The sequence below is a fragment of the Lagopus leucura genome, unplaced genomic scaffold, assembly GCF_019238085.1.
Source record: "Lagopus leucura isolate 7727_CA_CO unplaced genomic scaffold, USGS_WTPT01 Super-Scaffold_100024, whole genome shotgun sequence".
Lineage (NCBI taxonomy): Eukaryota > Metazoa > Chordata > Aves > Galliformes > Phasianidae > Lagopus > Lagopus leucura.
The window spans coordinates 1,476,530-1,488,679 of record NW_024962276.1 but is presented as its reverse complement, the minus strand read 5'-3'; the positions used below and the strand labels follow the sequence as shown (position 1 = coordinate 1,488,679).

Genomic DNA, 12,150 nt, shown 5'->3' with positions numbered 1-12,150 from the left:
AATGCTTGCCAAAAAATTAAGCATTGGCAATTGATCATGGGCAAGACCCACCAGTGTTACTATTCAGCCTTTTAGAGCATTGCGTTTGCTGCCTGGGCTCCTTTGGATTTACTGAGCGCCTCAATGAATCAGTTCCTTGGGCACGTGGTTCTGTTGGGATCTGCCTGAGCTCCTTAATGCGACACCTATAGGGAACGACATGGGGTGTATCCTCTAAGTAATCCTGCAGTGAAGTGGCAGCCCTGTAAGTGCTTCTCTGCTGCAAAGGGCCAAGCTGAGCACTCTCAATGCCGTCCTACCCAAGAAGCCAATTTCTGGGGAGCAGTGTGAGAAACATCATCCGCCAGAAGGGAACGCTGCTTCTGTCTCTGCCGCTTTTCCTCTTCCCTGATCCAGTTGTAGGGCCTGAATTTGGTCACGCACCATCAGCTCCCGTGTATCCGAGTTAAGCTAACAGGGGGTATTGCAGTGCCTTTCGTTGTTTTCACAATTCAAACCCGCAAACTGTGGTCTTCAACAACGGTGTGTGGAAAGATTCTCTACCATACAGGAACTGAGGTGTTTCCTGAAGGTACCAAATGTGACACTGTGGGGCTTACGATGTGTTGGCCGTCCTGATGATAATAATAATCTTCCATTTTTTGCTGCAGCACGTTTCTCTAACCTGGTTTTTTTTTTTTTCTTTTTGTGTTTCAGTGTGACAGCGACAGTGATCAAGAAGAAAAGGTAGGAAAGGGAATCTGTATGGGAGCCAAACTATTTTGTTGGATTTTTTTGGATTCACTTATTACTAATAATTTGTTACTTATTAAGAGTTTCTTTTTGGATTGAACCAAAGGAACCCTACATAAGGAAACAGCCTTGTTCCCTTTAATTTGATTTTGGAATAGACCTCCAAGGGATAAGTATTCTAATGTCTATTCTGGAGTCTACACAGATCATCCTCAAGCATAGTGATGCTGTGTGTGGGTTGTATATGAGCACTAGCCTGACTACCCACCCTTCCTAAGGCTACATTTTCCTTTAGGAAGTTCTAACAGTTTGATAGTGCAACTGGTTGTGTTGGTAACCCTCACATTTGCACTGTTCAACAGTTGCTTAACCACACACCTGCCTGTTTTGCTTCTCTGCGGGCACAGGTCTTAAAACTCAAGTTGATGTGCTAGGGTTGACATATACATGTGTATTTATATATACACATATATTTAGAAACAACATTTGGAAACTGCATTCCACCAAGTGACACAACTTGCTGATAATTACTGCATTAACTGTGGGTTTCTAAGTTGAAAATGAAAGAATATCACGCTGAAAAAGAACCAAGCACGGCTCTCAAACACTGTTGTCTTGAAGGCTATTAGTCATGAAGAACTATTATTCACGCTGATGCATTTTTTTAGTCTTATTTTATATGCTGTAAGCAGATTTTTGTGCTGTAAACTAACGTCTACCTTTCTCCTTTGTTAAAAATGAAATAATAACTGCAGGAAAACTGGTCTAATTTCTTGATTTCCAGGTTGGATTTTGTGATTTTCATAAGTATGTTTGACCCTAAGGAATGTTTTGATAATGTCACCACTTGTTCCTCCTCTTTCACAGGGTAAAGTGGGGGATGGAAGTTGGGGAGAGTAATGTTATAAAATATCTTTCATGTAATATAATTGAATTGCTTGGAGTTTCATGAGTGGCTCTGTTTGGCTTCAAGTCAAGCAGAGAAGAAAGACGAGAGATGACCATGCTGGTGTGCAGCTAACATGGCAGAAAGGAATAAATATGGTGTAATGTCCAAAGGAAACAGTGAATGCAGAAGTCAGATTTCCTGAATTTAATCAGTTCTGTACAGGATTTATGTAGCAGTAAGCCCAGGAAATTTTCGAAGTATCCTGTATACAATTGCCAAAGCTTTGCCGTTCAGCTTTCAGTAATTTCCCAAGTAGGGATTTTTTTCCTCATGTTTCTTAATAATTTGCTAACTGCGTTAAAGAACCACTGTTTACTTTGAACTGCAGTGATTTCCCTTTCATAAGGGAACTAATCACTGGAGTTAATCAGTGTGACAACAGAAAGGGGAGGTTTTGTTGGGTTTTTGCACAGAATATTAACCTGCACTTTTAGATATGAATTTTTAATGCGTTGCCATTACGTTCCATCCTGTGAAGTGATTATTCATTTTCAGGATGTTCCTTACGCAGTACGAGATGATAAACTGAATCTCAGCTTCCATGTTTATGGCACCCAGAACTACAAGTGTAATTTCCTGCTGCCTTCAGAGCCAACCTCTGCCAACCCCCCCATATTTCTCCCTCACAGCCCTCCTATGTAAAAGGCAACGGGTGGCTTTGGCGTGGTGGCGGCATGTGGGTGAGGGCTGTGTCTGCCACGCAGTGCAGGAGACTGCAGACCATGCTTCACCCTGGACATCCCACTTCATCTCTGCAATCTATATTTTCTCTTCCCTCCTAATGAAATGAGGCTAAGCACTGATCTGAGCATCCCTGGTAACGTAGTGCTTTTCAAACCCCACAAGCAGACCCGGCGTTGGGTTGGGCTCAAGCCCAGTTCTGGAAGATGCCTGCTTACCCTGACGTGCACATTCATCGTGCGCTGCAGCGCAGGCAGAGATCTCAGGCCTTGTGCTGCTGTTAATTTGAATTCAGCATATGCAGCCTGTTATAAAATGCGAGACATCATCATTTGAGCAGGTCAAGCATATTCAGATGAAGACAAATGGTGCTTATTTGATTTTCTTAAAATCAGGAAATGAAAAAAGTGCTCTCTGGAGAAATCATGTTCTGCCTGACTTAGATGATAGACCAAGGCATGTACCCCAGATAAGAACAGGCGCTCGTCTTGTGGTTTTTATCTCTGAAGGACGGTCGGGACTGTCAGCTCGCTGACATGTGCATTATCCATGTCATTTTAAACAAAGTGACCTGTAGAAAAGTGCACTCTGCCGTGACATGATAATGGGCTGTTGGATGACAGGTAAAGTACACACTGTAAAGGAGGCTGTGCGTTATTCCTTTGTTTAACTGACAAGTAGAAACTTCTTTTCTCCAGACAGGCAGGATCTTTTAGATCTCTTTCAATAGGAACCGGAAGATTTTGAGTCGCTGCTTTAAATAAAATAGCATTTTTAGGACCAAAAATTCCCATGAGCACAGTGCATGGGGAGAAGCGAGGGTGCCCAGCCTCTGTGCCAGGAGCTGATCATTTCTCAAAGAGCGCTCAGCATCCTCAGCTCTCATCAACCGGCACAGGGGCTGAGACCTTCTAAGAACCTCGACCCAAAAGCCTTACGTCATTGTGAGGGTATCAGCCTCCAACTATGGAGCTGTTCTCATAGCAGATTGTCAAGTTGCTCTGCCTTGGTATTCTAAGGGTTGTGGGGGTCACTTGCCCCTGCGAGAAACATCTGTCCTGAGATGAAGGAGCTGCTTTGCTTTAGGACCAGATCTTGCAGACTTCAGTATCGGATGTGTTGCTGCAGGTGAACTTGGTACATGCTGTTTGGAATTATGGAGAGGAAATCCTTTTCATCCTTTCAGATTTTTGAGGGCAAACCCACACTGATCCCTCAGTGTGCCTGGGCAGTCAGAGATCCATGAGAGCAGAGGTAATGCAGCGTGTAGGAGCGAGTGTGTGCATATAGAAATGGGGTGTGCAGAAGCTAGAAACAGCAAGTTCTGGAATGCAGGAAGGCCCATGCCTTTGGATGGGGGGTGTGTGATGGAGGAAAGGGACTGGCAGAATTGACTCAAAGATGGCCCTCGGCAAAGCAGGGGCATCCAGGATGGAGCAGGACCTGGGAAGAGAGGAGCAGATGGATGGCAGGTGGTGACAGAGGAGGAAAGTGATGTCTCCCTGGCTGTTAGCATTCTTTCTTCCTCACTTGAATATGTATCTATCTGACTGCATAAATCATTGTTGATATCTGATCTCTATTAGGTGGTGGCTGTGCCTCCTATCCATCTTCCCTGGCCTTTAATTGGGAGCCGACAGACAGAGTCACTTTCTGTCTCTGTCTGCCCTCAAATGAGACATTTCTCCAGAGGTTTCTCTGGAAGAAGAAACAAGGATATTTAATTGAAAAATGATACAGCCCTGCTTAGCGGTACTGTAGCTAAGGCTGTGTCAGCATCTCAATTTTAAATGACGTGTTTTGGGTGGATAATTTGTCTATTTATAAGGATTCAAGTTCCTTCATTCCAGTTTGGCACATGGCGCTGGGTTAGAGCATTCAAGGTACGCTTTCTGCTCTGCTGCTGCTAAAAATCCCAAAGAAGTGGCAAGAATGTAAAGGGAGAGAGTATTTGGAGGACCGACATCAGAATGCAAAGCACTAATGCTGAGGGAGATGTCATTTTCCATCCTGGGATCCTTTCAGCGAGCGCCGCTGGGATTTCTGACTATGTCTGAGAAAGTATGGATCCCAGGGGAGCTCAGATTTTCTCCATTAAAAAGTCTGTCAGTCTCACTCTTCTGAGCAGGTCTCCAGAGCTGTTAATCTAAAATTAGGGCAAGCTATTGCACAGCTGACAAATCCAAGTGCAACTGTATTAGCTTCTGATTTCGAGATGAAGTCTTAAAAATTATACCTGTGGTAATTAGTACAGTATTAAAAACATCACTGTAAATAGAGGGTTCATTTTCTGGAACTGAAAGGAGGTCCTGGTGTGACACACTGTGTAAAGCCCGTGGTAGGGAGTGCTCAAGATGAGTTATGGAGCAAGGTTCTTTTTTATTCACCATCTTTACCGTTGCCTCTCCCCACTCTATTTAATGGGTCTGATCTTAAAATTAAGGCTCGAGCTGAGGCACTGCAGTGACTTGCAGATCTTAGGAAAACGTTTCATTGGCCATGGGGCTGCTATGCTGTGTGCACAGGGATGCTTGAGGAAAGAGAAAAGGAGGCATGCTTCTGGCTTTACCCAACTTTGGTAGGGCGTGTGACTTAAAGACTGACGCAGCTGGTGATGTAATTCCATTATTACCGTGTGTGCGGGAACTGTTGAGTCACGGCCTGAAGCACTGATTGAGCACCTGGGCAAGGATCAGCCCTGGGAGCACAGGTGAGGGCAATTCAGCTGTGTGATAGGAGGGGTGGAGCCTGGCTGCGCCTCTCTTAGAGCATTGAAGGGCTGACTGCCACTGGGGAAGGTTTTGTGCTTGGAGATCCCTCCACTGGGCAGTTTTCCCTGTGAGGGTAGATCTTCAGAGTCCGCCTTCAGGTGAGTGCTTTTCCTTTGTTCCATTTGCACCAGTCCCTTTGCTGTTATATTCCTGCATTGCTCGTCTGCTGCATTGGTCTTTCTGGCTGTAGCGCCATGGCACCCAAACGGTTCTGCCTTGATGATGTCTGTGAATCCCATTTCTTCACAGCTGCAACCTCAGCACCACCAATGTGCCATTGATAGGAGCACATCAGCACATCAGCTGTGCTTTGGGTGAGCTTTGCTTACGGAGCAAAGGGAAGAGAGAGGCTGGCTAAGCTTGTGGCTAAATGTACAGAATGCTTGTGTTTGTTGTAGGGGAGGGTAACAGTGATCAGCCTGGCTGGAAGGAAACTGGGCTGAGTGGGTTTGTACTGGTGAGAGCACACCACTGGGAAGACTTTGAGCTGTACTCCCAAGTGCAGTTATAAACACTGCGTGTGTGATGAACAAATTGTTGGAAAAATGGTATTTCTTGCATCACAGTGTTTTTAAGGATTATGCTAGCACATTTGATTGTGTGTAAAACAGCTACAAACCAAAGACTATGGCATGGAAAACATAATGAATCATGCTGGTCTGTGCAAGTGGCTGTGTACAATTGTATACAAACAAAGGCCTTTACACATGCACCCAATGTATGTTTCTGAAGTGGTATTCAACAATTATTTTGTATACAAGTTTTAGGAAGAGATTTTGGAGAAAAGTTTTGCAGACTGTTGCTCAGTTTAGTGTATAGATTGTATTGCAGTGGTTGGTGGTGAAATATCCTTGTATATACATATATTGGTATGTGTGCAGCTTTCTTGATGGTGTGCTTCTGGCTAAATTAAAAAAAAAAACAACTCAATTTTTATCCCAGCTTTACAGACTCAACTAGATGAGCCTACTTCACACCATACCTTTCAGTCCTTCTGAGAAAGCTCTCAAACTTCACAACAAGCCTCTTCCTCCCTGCCCTCCAGCTGAAGCTGCCTACCTGGCTGTGTCTCTGCTTGCCAAAGCAAGCATCCTTCCCAGCACCCAACCATGAGCAGGGCACAGAGCAGCAAATCCCTTTCTTCCTAAACAAAAAGAATCCAAAGCAACCCAGCTGTAAACCGTGCTCACAATCAAAAGGCCAAAGTAAATAGCACAAGGCTGCCTTCTGCATATTCTGTTACTGGAAATAGAAACTCTATCACAAACAGATTAAATAATAATGAATTTGCTTTATGCCATCAATGTGTATAGATGAGTGTAATTCACTCTCCTGTGGGCAGTTGCATCATTATGGATTTATTTATTTTTTTTTTTTTTTAGCAGGACGCCTGGAAATAAAACTGCTTTTTTCCTCTTGCTACTGGGGAAGGCAAAGTTTGGATAGTACTTGGAAAAAGCATCTTCCTGGCCATTGCCAGAGCTGTAGAGAGGAGGCAGCCGGCCCAAGGCTTGGTGCCCACCATGGTCATAGTATCCATACAGTGGTTTTTTAGCTTGTACTGCTGGAGTATAAATAATATATTATAACTTTCCTGGTCTGGAACATTCTGGTCATAGAGAGAGCTGTCAGCATTTGTTGTGCTATTGAAAGAAAGGCAAATCATCAGAGCTCATGCATTCATTCCGTTCTCTACGTTCCTTCAGCTTGAAGCAGGTATTTGATACCAGGGGTGGTTTCTAGAGGAACATCTCAAAATATAAACTGTGCACTCTCCAGTCTAGCAAGAGAGCCTGAGAAAAAAGCGTATGACCTTGAGTGATGGGAGATGTGGCATGGGTGGGTGCATTGTTGGGGGAGGAGGGGGCTTAGTGCAGCTCTGGCTGTCCTGTCCCCTCACAACTAATGCAGGTGCTCTGCTTCCCAAAGGGAGAGAAAAGTAGATCTGATAATATGAGCTGAATTCCTGGAAAAACTCCTCGGATGGTGGGTACCAGTATGTTTAGCAAATAAGGCTCCATGGGGAAACGGTGGCTGAGAACCCAATTTTAAGCAATTACTTCGGGTCATGGGATACTGGTATCTTACTGTTTGCCGTGTATTTATTTTGGCTAAGGATAGGATTAGAGAAATAGTTTCTCAGTATTATTCTTATAACTGTTTCTGCAAAGCCAGGATGTTTCCCATCAGGGAGATTTATACTGCATATTTGCACAGGTGTTGTCTTTTTAGCTCTGGAAAACACAGCACCTTAAATTCGCCCCCAGGGTGAAAGATCACCCAGACTTTATATGCTAGCGACGCTCAGGCAATCATGAAGTATTTCTTACTGTTTAAGGCCCATTAGGAGAAAAGATAAGGATCCTTTTTATTCATTTGATGTGCCACATTGCGGGCCCCTACAGCGAGAGCAGCAATAAAACTAGAGCTGGTTGTGGAAGGCGCTGAGTTGGGCACTGGGGGGAGCAAGCCGTGGGCTGGGCTGTGCTCTGGGTGCCTGTTCCCCTGCAGCCCACGTTCATCCTGTCCTTTGTCACTGCTGTCACTTGGCAGCATGCTGTCACAGGACCGTATTGCTTCCCCTACCCCTTCCCGGCTTTCCCCCCCCTCCTCCCTTTTTTTTTTTTTTTTTTTTTTTTGGTACCCATTTCGTGTAGAAAATTTGTATTTACTTTGGGAGTGTAATTTGTTCCTCATGGATAATGTGACCCTTAGCGGAGCTGGATCATGGGTTAGTTGAAGTGATATTTTCCGCTAATGGTAGTCGTACATCATTGCTGTCAGCTCGGGTTAGGAGGCAAGCACATTACAGCTCCATTTTACCTCTGCAGGCATCTGGGATTATTTGCCATAACTGAGTATGACATGACCGCACTACAGAGTGCATTAAAATTTTACTAGCTTCTCCGGCAAGTTCCTTGGCTCCAGCCTGCCTCCAGGCAGCAGTAATGATGGATACCTCTAAGGTCCTGACTTCCTGCACCAAGGATACTCAATGTCAATGGCCCAAACAGGTTTTGCTTTCCCTGGGGCTTTTGACCACCTTCTGGCAGCTGAGCAAGCCATCGTTGGCTGTAGCCCAGAGGGTGGCACAGATGCCCCCGTTGCTGCTGCCAGGCTCAGCGCTGGGGCACTGTCACATCAGTGTCTTACAGCACTGCTCAACCTCCAGGTTTGGAAAGACGGCATTTGTAATCTGTCTTGTGTAGGCAGAAATGAAGTCATTTGAAAACTGAAAGAGCAGAAGGATCCGGGAGCATCGAGTGGTATGAGTGCATTAAAGGTGTGTGCATGGAACAGGCATGTACTGTGGTACATAAGTGTGTCACATGCATACACACCAGAAGTAGAGGCTGTAGTGATGTGTTCACGTTTTTTGGTTTGTGAGTGCACATGGTGTGCTGGTGCATATATACAGCTGTAGCAACACATATGTGGAAATGCAGAATGCTTTTTTAATATGTACACATGCCATGGAAATAATGCACACTTCTGTTGAACTTGATCTCTTCGTGCAAATGTACGTTATTTGCAGCATGTCTTTTTTTATGCATTGGCATTCAAAATTAGAGGTGTAGCTCTACAGAGACAAATGCATTAGGGAAACTTAGGCGTGAGATTGAATAGAATATAGTAGTACTTTTAAATGCTTATTGAAAAAGTGCAATGTATACCCCCAGATAAATTCATTGCTACCTCCTGGTGGTTTTATAAAATCCACAATACAGGTATGCACTGCCCACAAGCTCTCCTCCCCACAGTACACTAATACCTATGATTCTTTCAGCCCAAAGGTACACAATTACATCGAATTTCTGTAAGGTAAGGAGGTGCTGGGAGGCTGAAACCTGAAGTTGTGCTCTTCTGTCCTCATTTCGTGTGACTTTTGGCAGAGGGAAGGAGAATAAGGAGGGTTGGTTTTGTTTGTTTTGCTTTTGTCTTCTAGATTATTTAACTACATGTATATTCACAGGGAGGTGAGATAAGTGATAGGGCTTATCAGCTTGTGCTTCTAAGTATAAACTGATGGTTGTCTGCTTTCCAGCCGTCCCTGAATCCCCATCTTCCCATGTCAAATCATTCTGTGTTAGGTGCACTCTGCTTTTTCTGCTGTTTCACGTAGGGCAGAGTTTGGGGCTGTGCTACTGATAGAGACAACTTGACGTTTTGTTTCGGTACAACGCGTTCCTGGCAGTAAATCTTCCTATCTTTATTGCGAAACTTAGAGCCGAACTTCCCAGGGCCCAGGAGCTTTATCTGTGTATAGATGGCAGGGATTGATTCTCTGTGGGGGAGCAGAGAGGAAGAAGAGATTAAAGATTAAAGCTGGCGATGTGCTCAGCGCTGTGCGAGAAACAGAGGAGACAATTTCAGACATCTCTAAGGATAAGATGCAAATTCCCAAAGCCTTCCTGGCAGCTTAGATCACAATAAGAAAGGCATTCCAAATGATAGATAGTTTTGCTTGTTCACATTTTAGTGTTACATCTTTTTTAATATGTAGTGAAACTTTTATCAAAGTAGTTTGAAGGCTGTTAGGGGAGGGGAATGCCAGGCAGGATTTCACTTTCACACCAGTGCAGGAGTGAAATGACAGAATGGTTTCCTGGTGTTGCATGTAACCACATGAGGTCATTACAGAAATAAGTGGAGAAGAAAGAGCACGGATGCACATGGACATGCAGTGACGTGCAGCCTTTGTGTAGGAGTTGTTCTGAGTGGTGTGGAGTTCCAGTTTCGTTGAAGTTGTTTCAGCTGAGGTGCTTTTAAGAAATCTGCAAGGTAGATCATTTGCTTTGCACCAGTGTCTGGACGCCTTCCACGCGAAGGTGAGATTGGATACCCTGGTAGGAATAGTGTGGAATATACTGATGCTTTTCTCATGATCAGTCCACTGATATGTCCGTATTTGTTATTAAATGTGCATGTTAAAGCTGTATTTAGGTATTAGTGAGTGTGCATATGGAGACAGACAAACTCAGCCTCTGGGTCTTGGTATTCAGTCATGTCCAAACACATCTAGGTTATAAAAAGTGTTTCTTCAAGGGCTGTGCTGTGCAGTATGAGTTATTCAACTATGATATTCGTCTCCACTTTGTTACTGAATAACATCTGTTTTTCATAACAAATGGGATTTTATAATCATGTATGAAGCATGCTCCCCATTCTGAATCTGTCTTCTCACATTTCCTTGAAAAGAAAAAGAGGGGGGGGAAAAAGCTTCAGGCTTGAGAGCTGAGAAGGTGAGACATTACTTTGGAGGTTTGTTGTTTTGGTTTTTTTTGAAAGGAAAGAAAAAAGATTGATGTAGGAGCTATGGTAAATATTCCATGTTTTTAAGAGTCTTGGGGGCCACAACACATAGAACCATCTCAGATTTCTCACAGAAACACCCAATCACAGGCTGCAAATAAGGAGACCAGGAAATGAAATGCATGCACCAATGTATGGAGGATTCCAGTGAGCACCGCTTTGGTTTTTGGCGTAGTTCTCTCCATCTGGCTCAGCGCTCATAAGGGTGTTTTGGACTTGGGGGTGACAGAAGACAGCTACTGTATATCTTAGATTTTGGGAATTTCCCCACAGGGCAGAAGTTGGAGAACAACACGTGCCTGCAGGCTCAGCGGTGTCGGGGTCTTTCTGCACTTCCATCCCTGCACTGATCCACTGTGGAGTTAGTATCATCTCCTCCCTCCTGTTCCCATGTGTTCTTCAGACAACACGTCTGGAAGGCACTTTGCCCGTGCCTTGCTATTTCACTTACAAATGAAGTCCTGCTGTACTCACTGGAAGGATGCTGTTAGTTATTTCGGAGGATAAACCAGAAGGCTGCAATACTCCACGAAGAGGTGCTTTGAGAATCACAGAATGGCAGTGCTAAGATGTGGGTATGTTGTAAGTGCCTGTGTGGTAACAGAACACCTTACTTTAGCTGCTTGTGTCATTGTGCAACTCCATTGAAATGCTGTAAGCTCTTCTGAAAATAGGATGCAGCACTGAGTTCCTGAGCTTTGCAGGCCGTCGATTTAAGCTGCTTCTGGACAGTCAGACAATATTAAACAAGGTTGTTTGTTCATAACCAAAGCATCCTAATTGAGTTACATTATTACATTAACTGTAGCAATCAGATTGAACCAAATCACTGAGCGATAATGTCATTTTCCAGGGTATCATTTTTAGAAACCAGTTGTGCTCTAAGATGCAATAACTTACTTAATCTTGTAGAGTTTATGTGACTTACGTGTCATATCAAATTCCTTACTTTCAGAGAAAACTGAGCAGTTAACGCACGGCTGTGAGAAGGCACCGAGTGATGAATTTATGGAGGAACATTTGGCAGATGTGAGACAAGCTGAAGGCTGAGCGGTAGTGTGTAAACCAGCTCAGATAGAGGGGCTGTTCTAGCAATGGGTATGGGATGTGATGTTTTAAAACTGTTGACTTTGGGCAACGTAGTGGTGGTCCTGCTTGTTTTAGGGGTTGATAGATGGCTGCTTTATTGGCTCTGAGCTGCCCACCGAGTACAAATTCCTGGGCAGGAGTTCATTGCAGACTCTGCATGCCAAATGTTCACAAGTAACCTAATTTGGCAAGCTTACTTTCTTTTGGCACTCTTTGTGCACTGACACCAGGACTTCAGCAGGAGTGCCTGTCAGTGCATCACAGTTCTTTGTTTTGATCTGTGCAATCTAGACAACTGCAGGGAGAGGGGAGGGGTGTCTGCCAGCAAGCAAGGAGGACCTGGGGCAGGATGGGTTCAGCTCCAACTGGAGTTTCACCCATGCAGTGGTAGGTTAGCACCGAGAACCACTCAGCCTCCCCAGTTAATCCTTTTGTCTTCCCTTCCATGCTCTATTTGTCGCTGGCATTCACAAATCATATAAGCTCTCAATAACGTAGTCTCTCTTCCTTGGACAGTTATACGACCTCAGTCCCAGAACTGCAAAGCTGCTCAGTCAGGCTGTTGTGTGCAATGTGGTAGAAATCCATAGTATCTTGTACTCCCAGGGAAACATG

The 12,150-nt window shown here is 44.3% G+C and overlaps 1 protein-coding gene across 2 annotated transcripts in view; it reads left to right on the top strand.

The window, feature by feature from the left end:
- The window catches only part of AUTS2 (activator of transcription and developmental regulator AUTS2), a 660,967-nt gene that overhangs the window by 453,219 nt on the left and 195,598 nt on the right, over window positions 1-12,150 (top strand). For both annotated transcript variants that reach the window (XM_042879514.1, XM_042879515.1), the window contains exon 5: window positions 697-726. In XM_042879514.1, the coding sequence (XP_042735448.1) occupies window positions 697-726 (30 nt within the window). The remainder of the gene's footprint in view (window positions 1-696; window positions 727-12,150) is intronic.